A 24587-nucleotide genomic window follows, 5' to 3' on the forward strand; every position below is an offset into this window, starting at 1 on the left:
CTTAAGATCCTGTAAGTCATAATTATGAGATATTATCTCATAATTATGACTTAACTATCTCATAATAATGAGATACTAAGTCAAAATTATGAGAAATGTTGAGTTATTGTCTCACAATTAAGAGATAGTTAAGTCACAGGATCTTATTTTTTTTTAATCAGTGTCAGAAATGGGTTTCCATAAGCATCTGTGGTATCAGAATATTAATATTCTGTAATTTGAGACTAGTTAATAACCAGAGCTGTAACTGAGCAGTATACTTTTTTCATGTGTCATGAACTACACTACAATAATACATCAATAATAAAAGCTAAATGTCTTGCAGTCCCATAACAGAAATCAGATGAACTTAAAACATAAATTGTCATTGAATTAATTTCAATAAGTGTTTGAATGTCACTTTTTTATTATTGAAATTTCACATTATTTCAATGTGCAGTTCCCTTGACTTGAGAGCTTCTATTTGTGAAACCAAATTGTACACCACTTGCTACATTCCAGATGAAATTAAAGATACATACACAAGTAGACAAGTATTTAAGACTCAAGTCCACAACAGAATAGAGAAGTTTACCTCCACAATTAAATAGATATTGGTCAAAACATCCCTAATTTGTAAATTCATCCTACATTCTATGTATATTTCCTTGCTTACTTTACTGACCTCTACATCTTCATTACAGTTGTTATTGACTTACTTTGCCATAAACATGTATGCTTGGTATTATATGTGATTGAAACCTTAATATGAATGAATATTTTAGCAAGTATTGGCTGCCGAAGAAAAAGGTTTTTGGTTTTCTATACTACACTCATCAATGAATGAAGGGATATTTTGTTATCCTTACTTTCATCTTACTTGCATTCAACATAAACTGTTCTCTTCTTTGTGTAGGCAGTTTAAAAAACATGAGATATTATGCAAAACTATTTTATTTACAAAACAAATGGCACAGTATGACTGCACAGTAAATGCACATGCACACTCCAGACATGTCATGGGAGTTTCTTTCCATAAAATCCTAAGTGATTCCAGTCAGACAGTGACAGACATTTCAGGCAAAATTCATAACTAAGATTCTCACTGAGGGAGCAAATATTGCTCAAGAGGAACAACGGTTCATTACTTTTAAGGCCATTTTAGAGGTTAGGATGAGATGGACACCAGCAGCAAGTCCTAGCAAACAAATGTCACTAAAATGAATTAAAATACAGCTGGCTATAGTATGTGGGGTCTAATTGTCGGTACTTCGAAAGCACATAATCAAACAGCTTAATGGAGAGGAGAGGAAACAAACAATAAAGGATTAGAAAACAAAAAAAAGCAAGCTTACATTACTTTTCACTATTTAAAACAGATATGCCTCCATATGAGCAGCTGAATACTCCATTTCAAACTGAAAGGCATATCTGTAAATCACACTTCTACTTCATACATCAATGCAAACTGTCTGTGGTCATAACGTAAATATTTTTTTGCCTCTGCAATATGGCAGATCCCTCTGCGCAGGCTCTTCAACTTCGGTTAGACAAGCAATTTCTATGGAGGCATATATCCTTAAAAGTGAAAATGCTACGTGAGATACCATTAACGTCTATTCTTTTTTATAATGATTATAAATCAGTCACCATTCAGTTATTTTTTTTAAGATCTTGAGAAACATTTTTCAGCAACTTCTTCGTTTGATTTAACCCACTGACAATTCAGCGCCTGACAGCTGTCACATTTTCTCAAGAATTTGGCTTAGTACATTACTTGTTCTTGGAGAATACATAGAGAGGTGAAAAATAAACAAAAAAACGTAAACAGCAGGTAGATATGACGTGGGTGTCGGAATGGTAACAAAAGAGTAAACATGAACCCATCAACCAGCCAGTTTGCTGGCCACAATTGATGTCTTTCTTTGCGGCAGGTCCTGAGGTGTTGGGATGTGGCCCCCTGTGATCTCAGTCTTCTCTGTTGGGGCTGATGGCAACTGTTTATTCTTCATTTTGGCCTTGGCCATGTTGTAGTCACCAGAGTCAAAATACTTCGGCTGGACAAAGAAGAAGATGTAAAGGGAGAATTATTATTGTTGTTGTTACATTGATATTTAAGGAATAAGGAGGAAGCCAAGTTTAGGTATGAAACGCACCCCCTTCTGAAGTCTTTTCCTCAGTAAGTCCGAGCCTCCAGGCTTGGCTGCCAGGTTAGGATACCTGGCCTTCAGTTTGGCCTCCTCTGCTTTTTCTGGACTAATTACTTTGTCCTCCATTTCCTACAGAAAGAAAACAGTGTTTGTGGACGGTAAATGCTCCACTAATCCGACTTATGGGGGGAAAGCTGTGAAGGTGCACAAGACATTAGCTAGTGATAAATGAAAATGCACTAAAATATGCTGACAGCAGCAACAAACACAATGTATATGCTCACTATTTGTTATACGTTTAAAATATATGCAGACGACGCCATGAGGGAAAACTCCTACTAGTGTTTGCACTGACGTTAGCATCAATGCTCTAAATTAACTTAGCATATTACGCTACAACATTCAACAATCTATGCTACGCTATCAACACGTGTACACGTAATTGTGGCCATATCCGCTTCTCGTCGGCCCCAAAACAACAGTATGTTTGTTTCGTTCCGAGCTCATTAGCTAGTGACTTAGCATCATTGGTGACATTAGCCCCCGGCTAACTAGCTTGCCGCTAATTTAAGCTAGCAGGCTCGACGTGCTAACGGCTCTAACGAACGTAAAATTAGTAGTCAGTTACAGTAATCGTTACACTTAACCTGCTGTTCCTCCGAAGTCCTCGTTCCTTCAACCTCCTCAGACATAGCTGGAGTGAATCCCTGCTTTGTTCGCAAAAAAAACCCGCGGGTGAAACGTTAGCCGCTAAACCAGCTCTTCTGGAAGATGAACGGTGGTTTGAGGGCGACTGAGACGAAGAGGCGGGCAGCAGCAGCCTGTCATGCACAGCCTGTCCAGCAACAGGCCGGGGAATCGATGCCAGAGATGCAGATGGGAAACAGAACGTCACATTAATCTGTCCAACCAAACGATCGTTTTAAATCGTATTTTATATTAAGTATCGCGCTATAGTAGCATTTAAAAATATGTGCAGTAAAAGGTGAACATATCGTCCTTGCTCAAGTGATGCCACACCTTGTGCTGCTACACTATGTTTGCATAATATATGGAGAAATTGCGTTACTAATTCATGCTTTTGAGCTTTGAAAGTGCAGCCGGAACACTAAGCTTTTATCTGTACATGTATTTAAATATTATACGTTGATTTTCACAATATGAACATGACATATGGTGAATTCCTATTTTCTATAGACGCATCATTGCCTCAATAATACACAATATAATCGCTTTAATTTGCCAATGAATTCGTTTGAATCTATATAAAACAAAAAAAAACATTCCATTTATGCCATCTGTTGTATAAAATATTTGTGAAAATCTAAATGCTGGCATAAGTGGTAAAGGTCAATCAGACTAACCGTTCTCAACATTAGTAATCTTGATCTATATTTCTGGAGGAAAACAACGTACCTTTGTATGCCCATTACCCAACACCATTATATAGAAGTTTGATAAAAGGACATTCAGTTAACTTGTAAATGATGATCATAGCCTACTACAGATAGGCAAACATCAGGCAATGAGGTGCTTACTTTATATACATAATTTGTGTGCAGTGTTTTCTTAGATAACATAATTACACAACTCAATCATCTTGATTTGTCATACTTCTAACAAATGTAATGTACTTCTAGCACCAACGTATGATTCATTTATGATTATAGTGTGTTCAATGTGACAGAAAATAAGAAACAACCATTACCCAAATGAAGTTTATTCATTTTTAGATGGTTACCATTAACATTTTGTGTATGACTTAAAAACATTTTACTTTGCAAAAGGATAGAGTAACTACTTTCAGTCCAAAGCATCACACTGGAAAATAATAACTGGAAGGTATGTGTTTAAATGCGGCTGGCTGCTTTGGAGGCAGATCTTTGTTAAATCAATGCTTTCGGTCCTCGTAGAGCTTTTTAAAACTGGATGCATTACTGTGTCGATCATCAGCCATATAGACATTTTTATTTCAAAACCGAAGTACAATATAATACAATGTGAACTTGCTCACGAGTCAAAAAAAACAAAATTCCTTGGGTATAGGATTAGTTAACTTCATCCGCCATGTCCACGTCTTCTTGTAATTTCTGCACCATTTTGTCTTCCATTTGTTTGGCCTTTCCTGTAAAACAAAAACAAGATTTGAACAATGCTAAAATCACAGACTAATCTTAAGTACATTCATAAGTATTCAGTTATTTTTTTCATTAAAAAGTTGTTTTTAATTATCCATAAACTGACAAATATTCATCATCCATGCATTGTAAAGTTCTATCCCATGTCCACCTCTACCAAGGGGGAAAGGCACAAATATTGTCTTTTTTCTCCCATTATGATGTATGAACATTTAGTACAATTTGTTCAGTGTGTTTTGCTACATTCATTGTCTTTGTATTTTCTTTCTTTGGTGACTCTAAAAGTTCTTACCTGCATGTGGTGCTTTGATAAGGTGAATATTTTTCTTCACTTCGACAATGTCCTCTTGCTTCTCCAACTGTTTGCCCTTCTTTAATCTATTAAGTGGAGACAAAAACAGCAAAGATGAGGCAATCATGGTTTTCCAAATTCTATCAATACTATATTTGTCAAATAAAAAACGGTCTAACATAACTGTAAGATGCAAAAAGATAAACTAAAAATATGAACGATTTGCTCACCTGTTCATGATGAATCTTGCCTGTCGTTTCTGTTTTATTTCCTGCACCCTCTTCATGGCTTCCACTGTAGAAATTAAAAGTGACACAACTCTTTAGTTAAAATCAAAGGATAAAACAAATGTACAGAAAGTGCATGTGAGAAATACATTTCTGCGTTACCTGTTTTGTCCCACAGATCCCTGTTGTACTTAACAGGTATATTTCTTCGTTTCTCGAACTCTAGGGCGTTATCCTAAAAGAGAGGTTGTGTGTTGGATAAGGAACAATAAAACAAATTTATGAAAAATAGATAGTTCTCGATAGATAACCAACTCACCACTGTCAATTCTTTTCCTGTTGCCTTTCTGAATGCTTTGGTCCATCTGGTTTTTCTTGGGTTACGCTTCTTCTTGAAGTTCTTGTGGCATTTTGATTTGCAGAATCTGAATGACTACACACATGTAAAAAATAGAGACAGAATAATACATTATTAGAGTTTAACGCAAGAAGAAACAACAAGACTTTTAATGGATATGACAATAGAATGTTCTTGCATTGAGCTAAAACGAGTGTGGGATTGTTAAGATAAAGAGTTCAGTTTGAAAAATTCAGCATTAAAGATTTGACAACACATTGGTCAAAATACAAATCTTGGGCCATATATTCAAAGCATGTTGGAGGCCGTTTAGACAACAGTGTCACCATTACATAGTCTGTCCACCAGAGACCAAAACGTCTCACTTAGTCACAAAAATGCCAATGAATAAACATGTATAAAAGATGATTCAGTATATAAAAAGGGATTATAAAAATATATTTGTCCAACAGCTTCATTTTCAGTAACACCATATCACATAATTATTTAAAAAAAAGGTGAGATGTTGACAATTATTAAATAAAATTAAAAATATATATTTAATTAAAGTGTAATAAACCGAATCTACTATAAAAGCTAAAGAGTTTTAGGAAATGTATTCAATTAAAATGTACTACAAAGAAGGTTAGCCCTTGAATCCTTTGTACCGCATCTTCCAGATAGATAGATATATACTTTATTAATCCCCAAGGGGAAATGTGTTGTCGCCTTACAACTTGAAGATACAAATAAACACACAAAATAAAATATATAAAGAAGCAACAGGGATGAAAGACATATACAACATATATCTTTGTTGTGACTGTTAAAATCACATTAACACGTGGTGGTGTGCAATATTGAGGCCGTACCACATATTTGGACCTCAAACATTAATGCAACGTTTTAAAATATCGCTGATACGTTCCAGATACAACCAGTTTAAGCTTTACAAATGATTGGGGGGCTGTTTATAATTTGCTCAGTGTAACTTCACCTTCAGAGGGCGCAATTACTCCACAACCCAAAACCCGAGGCCCTGCTATTTAAATGTCCAGCTATTCATCAACATACTTTCAAAATCAAAGGCAGTATTGATCTAACATTTCAGAAAGTATGGCCCAACTCTACATTGCACACACGTGACCGCGGCGGTAGACAATCGTCACGTTGAGTTGTTTACAGTGCGCGAGAGACTAAAACCCCACGTCGGCCCACGTGAGCGAGAACAGCACGTTCTGGTAGCTAGCTAACGTTAGCCCGCTAGCTAACGGGTCGACGCTAACAGTCAAACGAGAGCTTCTGTTGCCGTAAAAGAAATATTCAGGCAGAAAAAAAGGATCATACCTTGCAGTCGTTCCTTACGAACATAACTCCATGCCCGGGGTACACTGGCCCCGAGCAGAAGTAACACTTTTCGATGCGCATTGTCGCCGCAGAGATGCTGCGTGCGAACAGCGATGAAAACAAGACCGTCCCGTTTCCGCTTCTTCTTATTCGTTGATCCCGGCTGCTGAGGCGCGTGGTAGTGATCTACTGCCCCCTGCTGAATCTCCTGTCGAACGTCTTCTTCTTCTTCTTCTTCTTCTGTGGAGTTTAACGGCAGCATCTTTCCTTTTTGTTGCATTACTGCCATATTCTGGTTTCAGTGCGTTACTATGTTCCTAACAACCAAACATCCCGCATCAGTCCTGTTGCTCGCAGGACGTTTGTAAAGCGCCAGATTACTAGAGCCCCTCTTCAGTATATTAGTCAGCTCTCTTACTCTCATCCCTAGTCTTTACATTTCCTTCTGTCAAACCAAATTTCTACTTTGAATTTCTGACAGTGACAGGATTCAACTACGCCTTGCTGGAAGAAGAAAAACAAACTTTGCATTAACGATCGTTAAGAGGAAGAACATGTATGTTCTTACATGTGCTTGGACTTTCTCCCGAACTGCTGCAACACCGAATATTATAACCTCCTATTGTCCATTAGGACATCTCCATGCTTTGAATATGAATAAGACGAAGAAGAATACATAATAGTAAAGCATATTAACGAGGCAAATAGTGAAATAAATACATGACATAATAAACTCAAGTCATTATTCTTGATTCTAATTAGATTTGTATTTGAAGTACTGTTTTATTGGAGTTCACCTTATATACATTTTTCTCTTTCTACAATTTGTATTTCATAATAGCCCTTTTCCACATATCCTTGTCACTTTACTTTTCAGCCAATCATACGGGATGGGTAGTGAACAAATAATTTCATAATAATGAGGGGATTTTTTATATTTACATTTTGTTGTTGCTATTTCATATAATTGACTCTTATTGACTATATTTACTAATTTAATATTGAACATTTTCCTACCTAATATTCATAAATCCTTGTGTTTCTTCCACAGCTGTTCTCACACCATCTCATACAGCTGGTCACTGTGGTGTTCGCACATCAAGTGACTTTATACTGATTATGGGGTCAAAAGTAATTCTACACATTTACACACGGTGAATGAACCAACAAAACAGAGATGCTGTGGATTTCTCTTCATTGTGAAAAGGCTTAAAAGGTGTGAGAGATGAAACCTTGACTCAGTGTTGACCATCTGGCACGGTTTCATTGTTTGTCGTCTAATCTCAAGGCGAGTATTATTGTTCCTAACAAGCTGCTCATGTATACAACTACATATACTCTTATTCAAAAAATGTCTTATTATCTCAACTTTTCAAAAAATATTAAAAGTTTCATAAACGCACGCACACACACACACACACACACACACACACACACACACACACACACACACACACACACACACACAAATGCAAGGAGACAAAGTGCAACACAAATTATAATTTGTCCAAGAACAATTTTATTATCTAGTATTTGCTATCATCTTGAGAGTATCAAAAAAAGTCTGTTGCAACATTTCAACACTTAAAATAATTTGTTTCGTTGCTCACTTTGGAATAAAAGCTGTATTTTGGTATTTAAAAGAAGACATACAACTTAAATATTAACATTTAAGTCTACACTCTGAGTTAAATCAGCAAAAGTATCTGTGGCTTTAAAATTACCCTCTTATAATTATTGCATGACACAGAAAAACTTTCAACTTGAAATTTAGAAAAAATGTCACATTTAAATTGGGAAATGACTTTGCTTCTTAAACAATCTTAACAGAAATCTCCAAATGTAACCTATGTAAGTTTCATTAAAAAACATCCCATGGTGATAAAAAGACAGCAGAACAGTTTGATATCTCAAGTATAAAAAAAAACTATGTAAAAAATGCCTTTCTAGCAATCAAAACCATTGGAAATTATATCACATTTAAATGCAAATAATGTAAATGAAACCAAAGAAAATCACTAAATAAAAGGGACTTCAAATTTCTTTGGTTAGGATTATTTGTATTACAAAGATATAAAAAATGATTATGTTGCTCTTCACACATAGGGTTTTCCATTTTGATAGTCTGAATCCTTCATTGTCACACCTGGACATGAAATATCATGGAGAGAGAAAGAGAATTCTTCCCCATGCAGCTATATTGTTGATCGGTAACAGATGATTCTCCAAACAAAGAATAAATATCATCATCTATCACTGGCAGGACAAACTGGATCGTTGGTCTCGTGTCAAATATTTCCACCTCAAAGGACCAAGGATCAACTGAATGAAAAGCCATACCCATCTGAGGAAGGAGACAACTCTTTGGATAGTAGCATCGGCATCACCGCTGCATTTAGCAATGGTTGAGAAGGCAAATGGACCACAAGCCGGGGAGACTTGTGCTAAAGCTTTCACCAGAATAAAGCATCAAGAAAGTTTACACAGAGTAAAGCATTCAAACCACCATTCTAAGGGAAATTTACATCAATGGCAAGAACAATATTTTGGCAAACGCACCCTTAATGTATAATCTCTATATTTGTGGTTGCCTTAGAATATTGTATTATCAAAAACTCTTTGGGTACAATTTTTCCCGTCTTTGGATCTCATCTTCTATAGTATGCAAAGCCCTTTCGATACTAAGGCCATGTTAAAGCTTTGAGTTCAGTGCACTGGAAATGCCAAACGATATTGTATGATAAAGCTCAATTAGCTTGACAATATCTAATGCACTTGTTATTTTCACTACATACATCATTCAAAGACAAACAATGTGACACAAAAGCTCTTAAAACCGTGAAAATAAAAGTTTCGAAAATTCAAAAAAGACATGGCAATAAAATGTTTTCACTTTGCCCCCTGAGTCTGAGATAATACTGCACAATATATGGTGAAAAGGAGGTAGTAGTGTATACACAAGAACAGAACACGGAGGTAGATAATCAGTCAAAAGGGCCCCACTTCACCCTCTGCTCCAGTGGAAAGGAATTAAATATAATGAAAATGTATCACAGTACATATCTGACATTCTTTTTAACATTCATCATGGGTGAGCTTTGGTTTAGGACAGACTACGCCAAACAGACAAACAAAGGTAGAAAGTTAAAAAAAATGGAAATGAAATGTTATAACAAGCATTCATACAAAATCCTGAGGTAGATCCGAAGCGAAAGCACATTTCGTCCATCGAGGCAGCTGGCTTCCTGATCCCTTGTGCCTCAGGAAATAACCGAGGGGCTCATCTCAGGAAGCGAACGAGGTAGAAGTGGCGAAAGCTTCGGCTGCTGGAGAGCAGATCTAGGCTGTGTGGTGTCATGAGCCGATTGCTTGCGACGTGTGCGGGGCAGGATGAGCGCATACTGAGACGCAGCAGAAGCCAGTCGCATCAGGGTCGGAGTGATGGAGGGGATGGTTCAACGTCTCCTCCTTTTCCACTTCAAATGACTGTTTCAGCTGGGCGGCAGTGGGGCCATCGACCGACCCAAAAGATTCAGGTCGGGAGCTTCGGCTGGTCGAAGGGTTGCTCACCTCTTCGTTGCTTTCTTCGTTGGAGTAGTGTCCGGAGTCTCCCGTCTCTTGGCTGCCCTCACTGGTGTGAGAGCTCTCCGAGTGATACGGTCCATAGAGGATCTCCCGGGACGAAGGAGCCAAGGGCGCCGAACCAAACTGCCCCTCATACCTCAAAACTGTTTTGCCAGTCTCATACAAGCTGGCTCTCCTCTCAGCCTAATGGGATAGAGATGACAAAATGGAAATTAAGATACAAATAATGAATCTGACTGACAAGAAAGCTGATTGACCAGAATAATGATGCATCACTTACATCGCTTTCAGCTGGAATCCTGATCTCCCTCTTGAAGAACAGCCACCCCTTGCTCTGATTCTTGCTGCTGATTGGACCGGCACTATTTATGATCACATTAGCTTCACCCTGTGGCAAATGAGATGATATATGAGAAACGCAGATTCTTTTCATGGTCCTGTGCTTTTTTGAACATTGAACAAGTAACTGTGAAACTTAAAAATGTATTAAAGTAAGACTCATTATCACACGACCAATCACTCTCTCTCTCTTTTCGTTTGGCTCACCTTGATATCTAGAAAGTGGTGACTTATCATGGGTATAAGAGCCTCAATATTCTCTCTATGGTGTTCGTTGGGCAGCGACAACCCAACATGTGGACCTTCAGCAGCTCCCACAGCAATTACTTTGGGACTGGAGGATTTCCTATAAGTCATACAAAGATAATAATGTAAACAAATGTCCAAAAAAAGATTTTTCATTTTTTATGAATTAATTGTCAATAGTTTTTTCATTATTGCAAATGATCATGATCAGTACCTTGGTCTTCCCTTACTGATGAGGATTAAGGCACACATAATAATACAGGCCAAGGCGATGCTCACACCAACAATGATCCCAGTCATAGACCTGTGGTCTATGTGGTAGAGACCATCAGATATGACTGGAAGATAAACAGATGAGAAATGATTACACGTTACACAACTATTTAGATAAAATTAACAAACAGAGGAGAGATAACGCTGAAGGAAAACAGAAGTTAATACTCTCAGCCTTAAAACTAATGGCTAACAAACATTCATTCACATTCATCTATTGTTGTTTACCATTCATGATCAACGCTTTGTGCAGGACTGACGTGAATTAAAAAGTTAAGTAAAAATGTAAAATGAAGTAAAACAAATAATCCATAATGAATCTATACTAAAGTCAAAATACATCTCCTCACAGTAAAAATGCACTTTATCAGCACAATATACATAGATTTAATGAAGCTGGGATAGATTTTAATAGTTTTATCAAACCCTAATATTACATTAAACCCTGAGAGAAATTCAAAACAATACATTTTAAGCTAAGAATACGAACTTCAGAGTATAGCTTTGCTTTCATATAATCATAAACTTCCTGCCACATAACTAGCAGCTTAGTATAACAAATGAATCAACTCATCAAGTTATACCTCTATCATGTATGCTCAGTGTTTCATGGTGCTTACCTGTCGTATCGGGGAAGGTGTCAGAGTGCCTGGGGTTCTTGCTGCGGTGGGTGTTTCCACGCTTCAGCGCCAACTCCACAATGTTTGAGAAAGGCCCGTCACCGACGTGGTTGGAGGCAGAGATTTTCACCAGGTAAACATTCCCGGCCTCCAGCTTCTCCAGCAGGGCCATTGTGTGGCTCCCTGTAAACAAAAGCAGCAAGGATTAGAAATACAGGAAACATTTTTGTTTTTGTTTTAACTTTTATTATTATTTGTATTTCCTCTTATTTTGTACTTTACATTGTCTGTTTGCTCTACTTTCCTGTTATTTTCTTCCTTACTATTGTAAACAGATCAACACATACACAAAAGAAATACAGAAAACGTATACCGGTGCACTTAATGTTGCATGAATATCTGTTTCCAGCATGTATCATAATTTACAGCTCCCTGTACTCTTACAGGTATATCTGAAGCTGGAGAGTTCAGATGACACACAACCCAATATAACTTGGGGGTGAGAGAAGGGTCCTCTGTGGATGGTGATACACAATCTACAGGGTAAGATATATTAAATTGTTCCTATATGTTTAAAATTGCAGCAGCACTCCAACACTCATACTACGGTTATAAAAGTGCTTTAAATATATACAGTGGTAAGACAATTGTGCTTACGGGAATTTTGTAAATCTCTTTTGTGACATTACTTCATTGTTTTCACTATCTATCTATGTAATGTTCTGCTACTGTATGCGCTATGCATACTCTCTATATACATGATCCAGTCCACTACTCACCCTCCCTCTGCAATATTTGCCAGCGTCCCACCATCCAGGCTTTCTGGGAAGCGTACAGGATGGTGTAGCGCGTAACCACCACATTGGGCTCTACGGGCTCCCTCCAGGACACCAGAGCAGTGTCATCCTCGATCAGACTTACTCGCACTCCTGCAGGTGGTTGTCTAGGTGCTGCACACAGAGAAACCACATGCACATTAAACAACACTTACTAAGAAAAGTAATGAGAAATATGATTATCTGATATGAGTCTGGACAGCAGAGGGGTGGGATACATAAACACCAACATAGTCATGGTCATAGTCAAGTTATACTACAGCAATTTACAATATTACCTGCTGGCAGAGTCTGATGGTGAAAGACAGAACTCCAGGGACTCGACATCTGGTCCACATGAAGACGCACAACAAACTCATAACGAGTGTTTGGATTCAAATTCTGAACCATCAGTCTCTGTCTGGTCCTGTGGGCAGACACATTCATACATTATGGACATTTGGCAGACAATAATCCAGAGCTACTGACTGCGATAAAATGTGAGACTGAAGGGTAAGCTTAAATACCTATATCACCATTACAAACAGCAAGTGTTTAAAGGGCACAGACATAATTCATAAACATGCACTATAACAAAACTTAAACACAAACCAAAATATCTTTTGGAGGTGTTATTAATTATGTTGGATGTGAAATACAGATTTTCGAGAGGGTTCCCAGCTTACGTTTGTAGGTAGCGTATAGCAGAGACGTTGTGGGTGCCCACAGGTGTACAGCGGACTGTATAGCTGACAGCCTTTCCAGAGGGGAAAGTAGGACGGCTCCAGCTTAAAGACACTGCAGATGCATTGTTGGCCAAGACAGTCACATGATCTGGAGGCGGAGGGGCTGCTGCCAGTTGGTCTCTAGCCGCTGAACAATGCAAACAAAATGCATTTTTTTCATCACAGGTTTGAATTCCATTTTAAATTGTAAGACTTTTGAAACAAACAACAGAGAAATGTACTTACACACACATCCCGGGGTACTAATTGTTTGGTCTGTCTGATAGCCATCTCCAGCTTGACTGACAGCTAGAATCTTGACATGATACTTTCTCCTTGGGTCTGAAACACAAATAATACATTGTTTATTTCTGCCCATGTTGCTTAAACTAAAGGTTGGCGAAAGGTTGGCCAAATTGACATTATAATGATCAAATTCTTTCTAATAAATACTCCAATAGGGGCCAAAGATTTGGTTAATAATTCCAAACTCTGAAATATCTCCAATAACATACTAGAGGTGATGGTTAACAAATAGAGCAGACACTTTGGCAATTAGCTGCAGGAGGGGACGTTTGTAGGTCATAAATGGCCATTTCCTATGCATGAACAATGGGACATGGTCTCCTGAGTCACCCCAACCTCTCAGTTATCATGTGTTGTCATGTGTAAGGAGCATGAGAAAGATCAACCAGCCCCAAGGCCCAGTAAAAATGGTGACATGATCAATAAGCTCTATAAAAACTATCACAAAGATATATTTATTTTCCTTTTGAAAACATATACAGATTGTACAGCTATGAAACCCTATCAGCACTAGGTTGTGCTTTCAAACACAATAAAAACAAATCACAAAAATGTAATATACCAACAGAGGTGAGATTCGCTAAAACTTGAAAAGTATGGGAAAGAAAAGGCTGTATCAAGTACTGGCTAAAAGACCCAGCTAGATCGTTGGGGCCTGGGGGTGGGAAGCTTTTGTTTGAAACGTGGGTGTTAAGATTTGTTTTATGCCGCTGGTGTGAAAGGTCAGCCTATGGGTATTGACCAGTGAAGGCGGTGTGTCCAGGCCTGTTGTGGGGGCTGGGCCAGGGGCAGCGTTCAGCTGCTGGGATCCTAGGCCTATGGGACTGGGGAGAGGGGGTTGACTGGGGTCAGCAGGTCAGGCCAAGATAGAACAGAAGGAATCTGGGTGCAGGACTGTGGGAGAGGAGCTGGGCCCCTTTTGTTCCCCCTTTCACGTCCTTCCTACTGGCGTTGTGTTATAGCCTTAAACTTGGAGCAACGCAGAAAGAAACATGGCTCCAAAACAGAACGTATATTGAGATTAGTGATATCGGACCAATCACAGCAGCTTGTGTGATTATCAACAGATAAACAAACTGAAGTGTTTTTACAGATCGAGTAAGGTATTACGACAAAAACATTTTGAAATTCCTAATAATCTACCCATTGTTATTTCAACTTTTTGGGCATTAACTGCACTGTGTCTAAAGACTCACATCAGACAAAAATATTTTGTTAACAGTTTTGATGGCCCTGGTTAACGCTGCATATAGATTGCTCAGAGCTATTGACATGGACAGCACAGATGACCAGTGGGGGCAGGGTCCCAATCCAGGACTGCTGTCTCACGACTCGGGGTCAGTGGCTCGGTCCAGCTTTGGTCAGTCCCAGGGGTCTTTGTTTGTGTGCTTCAGTGTCCAGCTAAAGGGGGTAGTGGCCAGGGCCTTACAGGGCAGGTCTGGCACTGGATAGAACACAATGGCCAGGGGTAATTATGCAAGGCGCAGGATGGGAAACGGTGGTGGGAGGGACATCTGGATCCTGACCTCTAACCCTGGGAGCCTGCTCTCACACAATTCTGCAGCCAGACTGGAGGGGCTACTGGTTAGGCAAGAGGGGTCAGCCCATATTGATCAGGCCAGAGGGTAAAATGCAAATATAGCTTCCAACTGCCCATTGAATTAAATTGGGACCAAATTTGATTAAGAACCCATCGGTCACTCTCTGTTGTCTCGACACCAAATGTAGTACAGGTCTAGGTGGTAGAAATGCACTAACATAGTCAAATATACACGTTATATGTTTCTCATTCAATCCACCATCCCATCATCTCACAAACAGACAGCTATGACAAGTGCATCACTCACCAAGGCCACTGATGGTGTAGCTATAGGTTTGAGCCTGCAGCTGGATGGTAGGCTGCTCCGGTTGGCCTTCCTCGTGGTAACACAGCTGGTAACCCTGGACAACCACAGATTGTGGGGAGGTTTGCCAGCGTGCCACAATGGAGGTGCAGTTAAGCGGCTCAAGTTGAAGAGTAGGGGCTGAAGGCACTATGGGGCAGAGACAGGGGGAATGTTATCAATACACACTCATATTTAAACAATTTGCAGAGCACAAAGCAAGACTAAACAAAAAACAACAGGACATTGCATTGGGTAATGAAAAAGGATGGAGGATCATCTCATTAACACAATGTTTTGGGTGTGAACTAGTTATTAGCTAAGCTGCATATTGGTAGAAAATGCACCAATACACATTACATTTTGGGAGAATGTTCTTTCACCAGCATGTTTTAGATCTTGCTCGTAAAAGAATGTCGGCTGTGCTGCTCTTCATCACCTAAATATATAACCAAACTTTTGAAAACAAGAAGTCCAGTTTGGTGGACAAACAGCCTCCCCCAACACACCAGGCCATGAAAAGAGGCTATTCTTTCCCCCACATAGATGCCTGAGGCCCTCTCTTTATGACCCGTGACTGAGGCCACTCTAACATCACTGACAGCGAAGGGCAAAGGTTCCTGAGTAACCAACACAAAGAGTGTGGGACAATGCTACAAGAGCAAACTCTAGCAATAAGCCAGCCACTCTGCATGAGCTGTAGTGATCCTCCTGGTATTCTAAGAGCTGCAGAACAGCGACTCAACAAAAGCAAAGCATAGCCAGTTGCAATGTTGGCACCACGTGACTCTATTACTCTATAGCAACCTGTGGTTTACTTCTTATCTTGCCGAAGATGCCTGTTGCCTTATTTGACCCATAAGAATAAATTAAATTATGCTTGAAAACTTAGCAACAAAGTGAACAAAACTCCTCGATTCAACCTGGCAACATTTCTGTTTAAGCGTTCTGCAGGTTTACCTTTGCTGTTGGAGGTCTTAGGTGTGCGGTGCGAGGACCAAGTAGAAGGCTCACACCAGCCCACACGGGTGGCTGCAGCCATGCGAAGCAGGTAGATGGTGTCAGGCTGCAGGCCCTCCAGCAGATATTCAGTGCTGTTCTGAGGTAACTCCAAAGAGGTGACAGTGCTGTCCGCAGCTGTACGATAGGATAGTCTGTATGCAGACAACCGACCGCGGCTCAACTTGGCAGGCAGCGGCTGCCAAATCACCTGAATATCTGTGACGCTCTGGCTGATCAGACTCAGCTCTGGAGTACGCAAAGGCACTGTGGATATGGATATATAAAAAAATGATTGAGTCCGATTTCTTTACAATACAAACATGAATGGCAACAACCAAATTGTTATATATCTTTATATTTACAAATGTGCAGTTAGTGAGGAGAACATTGTGCTAACACCAGAATGCCATTCCCCCTTATTTCCACTCAAAATGTGCTCTGAACACAAATCACTTCGCATGCATGTTAGCTTAACTACCAGAGTGATTTACTGCAAGGAATGTTGGAAGACTCAGTGATCTATGCTTACCATCCTCCAGGGTATGCTGACTGACTTGGTCTGACATACGACTGGCTCCCATTGGCATATAAGCAACGATGTAAAAGCTGTAGTTTCTAGCTGGTTCAAGGTCATCGATTATATAACTGGTCGTGTCGTTGCCAATCACAACTTGGTATTCTTCGTTGTTTAGACCTGACATGGAACAGATCGGGTTAGGAAATAGGTGAAGATTATCCAAAGAAGAAGAGACTTATATGAAAGGTTGTCAGACATGTAACATGTAAACAGTGAGTGTTTTGAAAAGCTTGACGCTGGCAGTTTCTGAATGCTACTCATCTTTTCTATAAACATTTGTAACACAAGGCACAGCCACATAAATTCCTTCAGGACTCTTGAAGCAAACCCAATTAAACATCTAAAAATGTGTTTACTACAAATGCAGATTTATCTGAATAGAGTTACTTAACTGTTACATTGATGCATTATGTTAAATGCTACTGGTTTGCAAGACTATCAGGTTTTCAAAAAGATACCCTGTCCCTTTAACTGCAAGCAGAATGAGCTGGGGAGTGGACAATGGGCTGGCTAAACCTGTTGTTATTTCGGTGAGGTTGCCATTCTGAGTCCTCCTTGACCTCTGCTCTGTAGCAGCAACAACAGATGGCCTTCACCAAGAAAGATTATCACATGTGAGCGTGAGATAGCCTATTGTGGTTGACTGTGATCTTGCATCTTTTCACACTTTCACAACTCCCAGTTCACAACAGTTTAAATGAAACTTTTAAAATAATTGAGAATGAAATGTCTTCCTTTTGGTCTCACCTTCAGCCTTCATGTAATGGATGGAGTAGGCAATGACTTTGTCTGCATTGTAGAGCGGTCTCTCCCAGGCCAGTAAGATAGCAGAGCTTGAGATGGTCTCAGCATGGACATTTCTTGGTGCACTGGGCCTGTCCTCGGACATGACAACAATAAGGCGAGCCAATGACAGCACAGAACCCTGTTCACTCTCTGCCATGCACTGATAGATGGCATCATCTTCAGGGATGATCTGGGTAATCACCAATTTACTGTGAAGCAATAAACAAAACATTAACAATCAGTACTAACCTCAAGAAATTCAATCGAAACTGATGATTTTCACAGTACTTAGTTATGTTTGATTGCAATACCTGTTGTACATCGTAATCCTCCCATTTAAGTGAACATCTTCTCCATTCTTTAGCCACATGATGCGTGGCGGAGGCACTCCCTCTGCTTGGCACATAAACCGAGCAGTGCCTGCTCTTGGACGGGTCTGGCTCTCTGGCCTCTCGACAATGGATGGTGGCACTAAAACAGTAAGAGAAAAGTGATGAAAACCAAGGCTATCCTTTCCATTTGTTAAACTACAAAACACTAATTGTCTGGCATCTTGCAAATAACACTTCCTCTACAAGCGGGCATAGTCTTATTCTCTGCGTATAAAATGAGTTCCATCTGCAAAAGTGAAGGCTTTGGAATGTGAGAAGCAATGAGAAGCAGTAACTACTTCAGAGTTTACTGTACCTAGAACTGTGAGGTTGGCTGCAGCAATAGTGTAGTTGCGGGTTCCAGGGGTGGTGGCCCTGCAGAGGTAGACTCCACTGTGCTTGGAATTGACATCAGTAATAACAAGGTTTCCATTGCCCAGCACTTTGGCGTTGTACACATCAATGGGTTTACTGTCAGCACGGCTCCAGGAGATGATGGGCCAGGGATTGCCTGTGGCCACACACTCCAGCACCACAGTTTGGTGAAGGGAAACTGTGGCATTCTGAGGTCCTGCAATGATTCTTGGCCGCTGACGTGGTTTAGGGCGTGCACCTTCACAAAAAAGGAAAATGTAAAAAAAAAAAAATTCATTACCTATATAACATAATGGTTTAACGCTCATTCCTAAAATCCAGTTAATGCAGTCTCTGTACCTTGGTTGACTGTCAATGTGGCTTCTCTACTCTTCAAATGGCTGCCGATGTTAGTTGCCACACATCGATATTGTCCAGCATCTTCCAATTGTACATTGTGGATCTGAAGGACTCCGTTGGGCAAAACTGTTAGTCTGGGAACATAAAACGGTAACATTAGGGGAAAAACTGGAGGGCATATGTAGACTGCAACAGAATTTGGGAGCTGCTTCTAAATACACGGTCCACAAAACAAGTGGACACAATGGTGTCTAAAATGACTCAAGGCGTAGGTACCTGTCTGCTCGTAGTGGTAATGTGCTTTGGTTGAGCTCCCAGGTGATAGTGGCAGGAGGGCTAGAGGTGACAGCACAGGAGAATCGTGCCAATGAACCCTCAGCCGCCACCATAGGCACAGGATGCAACACAAACTCTGAGATACCTGTGAAAAAAAAAAAAATCAATCACGGTTGAAATATCAGCAGTAGAATATTTCAACTAAAACGTAATTCATTAGTTTATTATTAAATCAATTAGCAGTTGTTTTCGTTGTGGGCTGCTGAATGTTCAACCATGATTATTCACAGCAATTTGTTTTGCTGTTATTTGTGTGTTTGTCACTAAATATAGCATTTTCTTTCAATATTTGGTAAAGCATTATACATTATGCATGCAAAGCCCTGACTTTGATGGATGTTAACTGATTGTATGAAGGGAATTGATCTTTGGAAGACACCATGATCTTGGTTGTGTGCAGATGAGGTGCCAGACTGACCAGCTGGTCCAATCAATGGATCAATTAAAGAATGACACAGAATGATGCATTGTTATAGATACAAACTAATCAATAATCTTTGCATAAGAAGGATTGTCAGCAACCGCTATCCCTGACTTCTCGCAGAAGTCATGATGTGATACTTAAACACAGGATTTTTGTCAGATTCATGTTGTACATAATGTACTATGTTAAGCTTAGACCCTACTATGTAGACACTGATGAAGTATACTTGCTTTAAAATGACTAAAACAACTGTGAATAAGTTGCTGAGTCACATTCTGTTTATGTTTATTAAAAAAACCTTTCAATAATCACCACAAGTAACAACCCCCAATCTGCATTTCTCTCCAGAACACTCTGTAAGATATGACCAATGACCTTTATTCATTAAGGTGGTAACTCTCTCCCTTCCCCCTCCCTCACAGGAAGGAAGTCAATATCATGTTGAAGAAAATCAATACCCTGTTCTCCCACTGAAGCTCCACATTTACGGTAAATCCTCAGCTTTGGTCATCCAAATTAAAGAGCAATCCTTTAATTCAAGACCTAATCTCATCAATATTACACACATATACTGGAAACCCTGCATACGTGAAGTGAATTAGGAAGTAAGCCTAAACCATGGCAAATTATCCTTTTGGGTTTGTTTGCGAGTTATTCCTTAGGAATGGCAGTAGGTCTGCTTTAGCATTAATACATGACAACCAAATTTCATGCCAAAATACATGCAATTATGTTCCAATGTTCAATAAGTTTGGAATGATCCCTTTATTCTGTCTAAGACAACACAGGTGACTGGTGATCATGAAAAGACCTCAACACCAGGTTGGAAGTTGGAAACAATAAGTTGTTTACTCTCTACTGGGAGACCATCTTCCCTTGTGCTGGGATCAGTGATGTGGATGGTGGGTGTGGCCTGCACAGACTGATCCGCTAATATGCTCACCTCTGTTGTAAAGAACAAATCAATGTCTAGGTCAAAAAGCACAAAGGTTTCTCTAAAGAGGTCAAAGTTTGCTTCAACCCCCTGTCCATTCAATTTTAGCCCAAACTGGGAGCCAGATCGAAGTCAGTTTACCATCAGTCTACAAAAGAGGATCTTGTTAAACGTATGTTGTTCATATCACATATGAAATGCCTTAGTAGTATTTAATGATAATTGTAGAGAACATATGTACTGGTTTTGAGGATATTGTAAAAAAAATATACGAGATAGCTGACACCTCTGTAAATCCAAGAGGTGCTGAAACTAGTGATGTAGTCCTAAAACCAGGAAAATACCTCCTGAATCTAAACGTGTTTTTGAAAGGATCATCTCTTTTTACTGCAATATCAGGCCAGTTCAATCACATGACAAACTTGGCTTTCTTTAACAAAAGGGTTCTGCTTGACAGGGCAACAGAGGAACTGATCCAGTGAAAGGGATTGTGGGATGAAAGACGGAACAGCAGGGCAGCCCAGCCAGAGCAGGCCTGTGACGTCAGTCACAAAGGCTTTCCCTGCTGACCCCTGACCCCCAGGACCTCTGGACAGAAGGGAAGCACAGAAGAGGCCCATCCTCCACTCCCTGCCTACAGCTGACCAAAAAACCTTTAACCCTTTCACTGACAAAGGCTGGACGCCAGGCCGAACTTGATTTTTATGTGGTCATCCTTTTTTTTGTTTCCCTTTAGAGCAGAATTGGTGTGTCATTTTACTGTTTGTATTTTCTACTATTAGAAATATCTTCCTATCTAGGTCTTCATAGTTTTGTACTGTTGAATATTGAGACATATTAACCCAAACTTGCTAACCTCAGTGTCAGTGTCAAAATCAGTATATTTCAGAAGTTAGTTTCCATCACACCAGTCAAGAGATGTGCCTTCCAAAACCTGTGAAAAGAGTCCACGGTAGACCAGGCCCATTGAATAGACACAGCTGTCCTGTCCACTGATATGTGGACAAACAAATGCCCTGAAAACCTAGCCTTTTCTTCTGGTGCGGTCAGGGTTACTCCACACAAAGGCTAAAAGGCAAGTGGCCTTTCAGAGATTCCTCTGTGTGGCAGACCATATAGCAATTGCACAGAGCCACAATCTGCAGTGACAATACAATCCCACTAACTAACTAGAGAAGGCTAATTTCTAACTTTTTCTCAATGCTTCCTGTATACTTTTATAAGTGTGCAAGTGGTGTGTTTCCTCAAAACAGGGAACACACAGAGTACTCAGGGAGTCAGGGCTGCCTGTTTATAGCGTATTTATGAGCTTTTAGATTGACTCTCCATCTACCTTTAACTGTCTCTTAAAATGACCCTATAACTGGACTGACAGCTTTAAACTCAAGCATGACCAAGTCTGAACAACTTCCAATAACATTGAAACTCAGACTTTAGTGTTTTTTCCTCAGTAAAGAAAAAAAAAGTTGGGTGGGGTACATCTGCTTCCTATCTCCAGGTTAATAACCCATGAACTTGCCATTCTGATGCCTGGATGTTGACACCACAAAGTGGATACCACCAACAAGTTTAACACATCCTTCCAACAGTTTGAAACAGGAATACGGTCCCTGTTGGCCTCAGACAATCACTTTCACTCTGAGCTCCATACTTACTTGCGATAGTCAGACGTGATCTTTGGCTCAGGATAGCTCCATATTTGTTCTGGGAGAGGCACTGGTAGAATCCTTCATCTGAATCCTCCTTGGTGTTCTCGATCTTTGGTATGTACAAGGAGCCATTGGGCAGAAACTGTATGTGCTCACTTTCTGCCAACTTAACTCCATTCTTCAGCCACTTGATGGTGACTGGAGGCAGCCCATGGGCCTGGCAGTCCAGGACAGCAGGGTCCTTTGGTAGTAAGGTAAGGTCACTGGGCTCTGTGATGAAGGACAACTCGCTGAAACATAAAACACCTGTTGGAAAAGAACGGGACCATTACTAAACAGTTGTAATGAAAGACGACAAGTGCAAGATAACTCTGTAGCGTGACACATCATGTAATATCACAAGAAAATCAACTTGATGTTATTAAAATGCACACATAATAATGTTGTTGCCATTCATTTGTAAGTATGACAGACTGTGTAAATCAGCTGTATTCGGGTGGTTATTGATGTATATTAAAAAATAATATAAAAGACACCATATATTTTTCAGAAACAGTGATGTAATGTAAAAAAGTATGGCACGGTGTTTTAATATTTGCTGTCATAAATATCAAATATTAGGCGTCAGTTCGTCAGCATCCGCAGCCGAACCGACGTAACTTTAATGATAGAGAAACGCAGGACTAAACGTAGCGACGCAGTTAAAGTTGAACCACCTGACTAATAATCTAATTTTACTCAATGTTCAGAAAAACAACGCTGTCTTTGAACAAAATAATGACAGTTATCTGGTCGGAGCAACGACGTTAGCGAGCAATACGCATTGAAAGCCCACGTTAGCGTAACGCCATCAACGGTCCCCTTATCAGGTCAGCACACAGGTTATATTCACAACGATAACGTCAGTAACAAACACACAAAACACACTTACTTGATAAAGGAAGAAACAAAGCAATAAACAGCCAGTGTTGGTGGACCTTCATCTTAAACTTTCCCATTTATCCGGCTCTGTGTGTCATTGCCAGCGGACCGCCGCTGCCCTGCGTGCTGTCCGTAAATCCCCAAAAGCACTTCTGCCTGAGACAGAGGACCAACAGATCTACAGGGGTGCCGGGGGGCGCCCCCACGCATGCGCAGACAGTGCTGGCCAGAAGCAAGTGCGTCTCATACAACTGAGGTCTGGGGGACCCCAGGGGCCTCCAGGAGGAACTGCCACAAAACAGCAACTGGGAAATTTCCTTCGTTGCACCTACAGGAGGATGTGATGACCAGAGATGGTGATTGTTCCTATAGTTCCTCACCTGGAGGTGACACTAGCAGCAAAGATCTCCAAGAAGGTCCCATGGTTATAACACATAGCCAAACAGGATCTGTGTTGGCTAATAATAATAATAATAATAATAATAATAATGTATCGATATTCACATTTGGTTATTTGGCATTCATTACTTTGTAGTTGAATATATAGTTTGTCTATTTGGTATCATTGAGTTTAGCCTCTTATACCTGCTCACGCTGTATTCATAATAATGTCATTCTCTTTCTCCATGTTATGTTCTGTATATATAAGACATGTACTGCATATCTGTCTGTTCTGAAAGAGGGATCCCTCCTCTGTTAATCTTCTGACCTTTTCCCCGTTTTACTGTTTTTTAGTGGAGTTTTGGTGAATGGTGGAGGCTTTATAATTGATTAGACTTATCTTAAATTGTTTTTATGTATTTCAGTCAAGCTGATGACAAACTATATAAAGATGAAATGCATTTACAAGTCAAGTTCTAATTAGGCACATAGACTATGTCACTATACAGTACATTTCAAACTACGATTTGATCAGAAATCAACTATACTGATTTTCCATTTAGCAACTTAGTCTTGTGAGATCTTTCTTTCTGTGCATGGTATATTAGACAACAAAATGAGGTGAACATAGAGAATTATCAGTTACCAAAGGCCACTGGTAATAAGGTCACACTGAAGAGCATCTGCTTCTACCACAAAACCTGGTAATTATGAGGAGATATTGATGGCTGAAAGTCAGCTGCCTAATGAATTCAGATATTGATCCGGTGGCCGTGTCTTTTGACAATGACCCTCCCGTCTCCCAGCCCTCATTCAATAGCAATACAATGGGCTCCAGCTGTGAGATCAGCCATGCTGTATCAGCAAAACACATCCATTGATACAGGTAAATGCAGTCATCACATTCAGGATGGGAACTATGTTGTGCCTTTTAATAGATATTATGAAACTCATATTCTCAACAATGTCTATGAATTGTTGTGTAATGCTTTTAAGGAAGTATTGACATAGACATGCACCTCCACACTTCAATATCAAACAAATGAGAGCAGAGTGTAATTATGTATTGATTACATCTAACTATTGATTTAATCAACTAAAGCCGTAGTTATAAGTCCACGCTCAAAATCAAAGGTTAGGTTAATAGCATCGTGTAATGTGTTTACTCAATAGTTTAGATTTTAAAATAATTTTATGACTATTTTAATATGTATTTCAATCACCTTCTCT

The 24587-nt window shown here is 39.7% G+C and overlaps 3 protein-coding genes across 3 annotated transcripts; all 3 read right to left on the reverse strand.

The window, feature by feature from the left end:
* Positions 1-528: 528 nt before the first annotated feature.
* Positions 529-2911, reverse strand: LOC306741978 (cAMP-regulated phosphoprotein 19-like). Its single transcript, XM_079224319.1, has 3 exons — positions 2777-2911; positions 2136-2258; positions 529-2036 (listed from the first exon to the last, which is right to left on the reverse strand). Exons 1-3 carry the CDS (start codon positions 2819-2821, stop codon positions 1866-1868), a joined length of 339 nt encoding a protein of 112 aa, XP_079080445.1. The 5' UTR covers positions 2822-2911; the 3' UTR covers positions 529-1865.
* Positions 2912-4073: 1162 nt separating this feature from the next.
* On the reverse strand, positions 4074-6597 carry rsl24d1 (ribosomal L24 domain containing 1). Its single transcript, XM_079223209.1, has 6 exons — positions 6471-6597; positions 5106-5219; positions 4949-5021; positions 4790-4853; positions 4560-4645; positions 4074-4254 (listed from the first exon to the last, which is right to left on the reverse strand). The coding sequence occupies exons 1-6, from the start codon at positions 6549-6551 to the stop codon at positions 4178-4180; spliced, it is 495 nt and encodes a 164-aa protein (XP_079079335.1). The 5' UTR covers positions 6552-6597; the 3' UTR covers positions 4074-4177.
* A 3227-nt stretch (positions 6598-9824) lies between these two features.
* prtgb (protogenin homolog b (Gallus gallus)) lies at positions 9825-23053 on the reverse strand (the record flags this gene model as incomplete). Its single annotated transcript, XM_079223353.1, has 19 exons — positions 9825-10238; positions 10336-10443; positions 10602-10740; positions 10855-10978; positions 11534-11716; positions 12313-12483; positions 12648-12775; positions 13035-13221; positions 13320-13415; positions 15227-15412; positions 16223-16528; positions 16794-16958; positions 17589-17836; positions 17939-18098; positions 18315-18611; positions 18713-18846; positions 18989-19133; positions 22062-22361; positions 22987-23053. 19 exons carry the CDS (start codon positions 23051-23053, stop codon positions 9825-9827), a joined length of 3558 nt encoding a protein of 1185 aa, XP_079079479.1.
* Positions 23054-24587: the final 1534 nt, after the last annotated feature.

The sequence above is a fragment of the Taurulus bubalis genome, assembly GCF_910589615.1.
Source record: "Taurulus bubalis genome assembly, chromosome: 9".
Lineage (NCBI taxonomy): Eukaryota > Metazoa > Chordata > Actinopteri > Perciformes > Cottidae > Taurulus > Taurulus bubalis.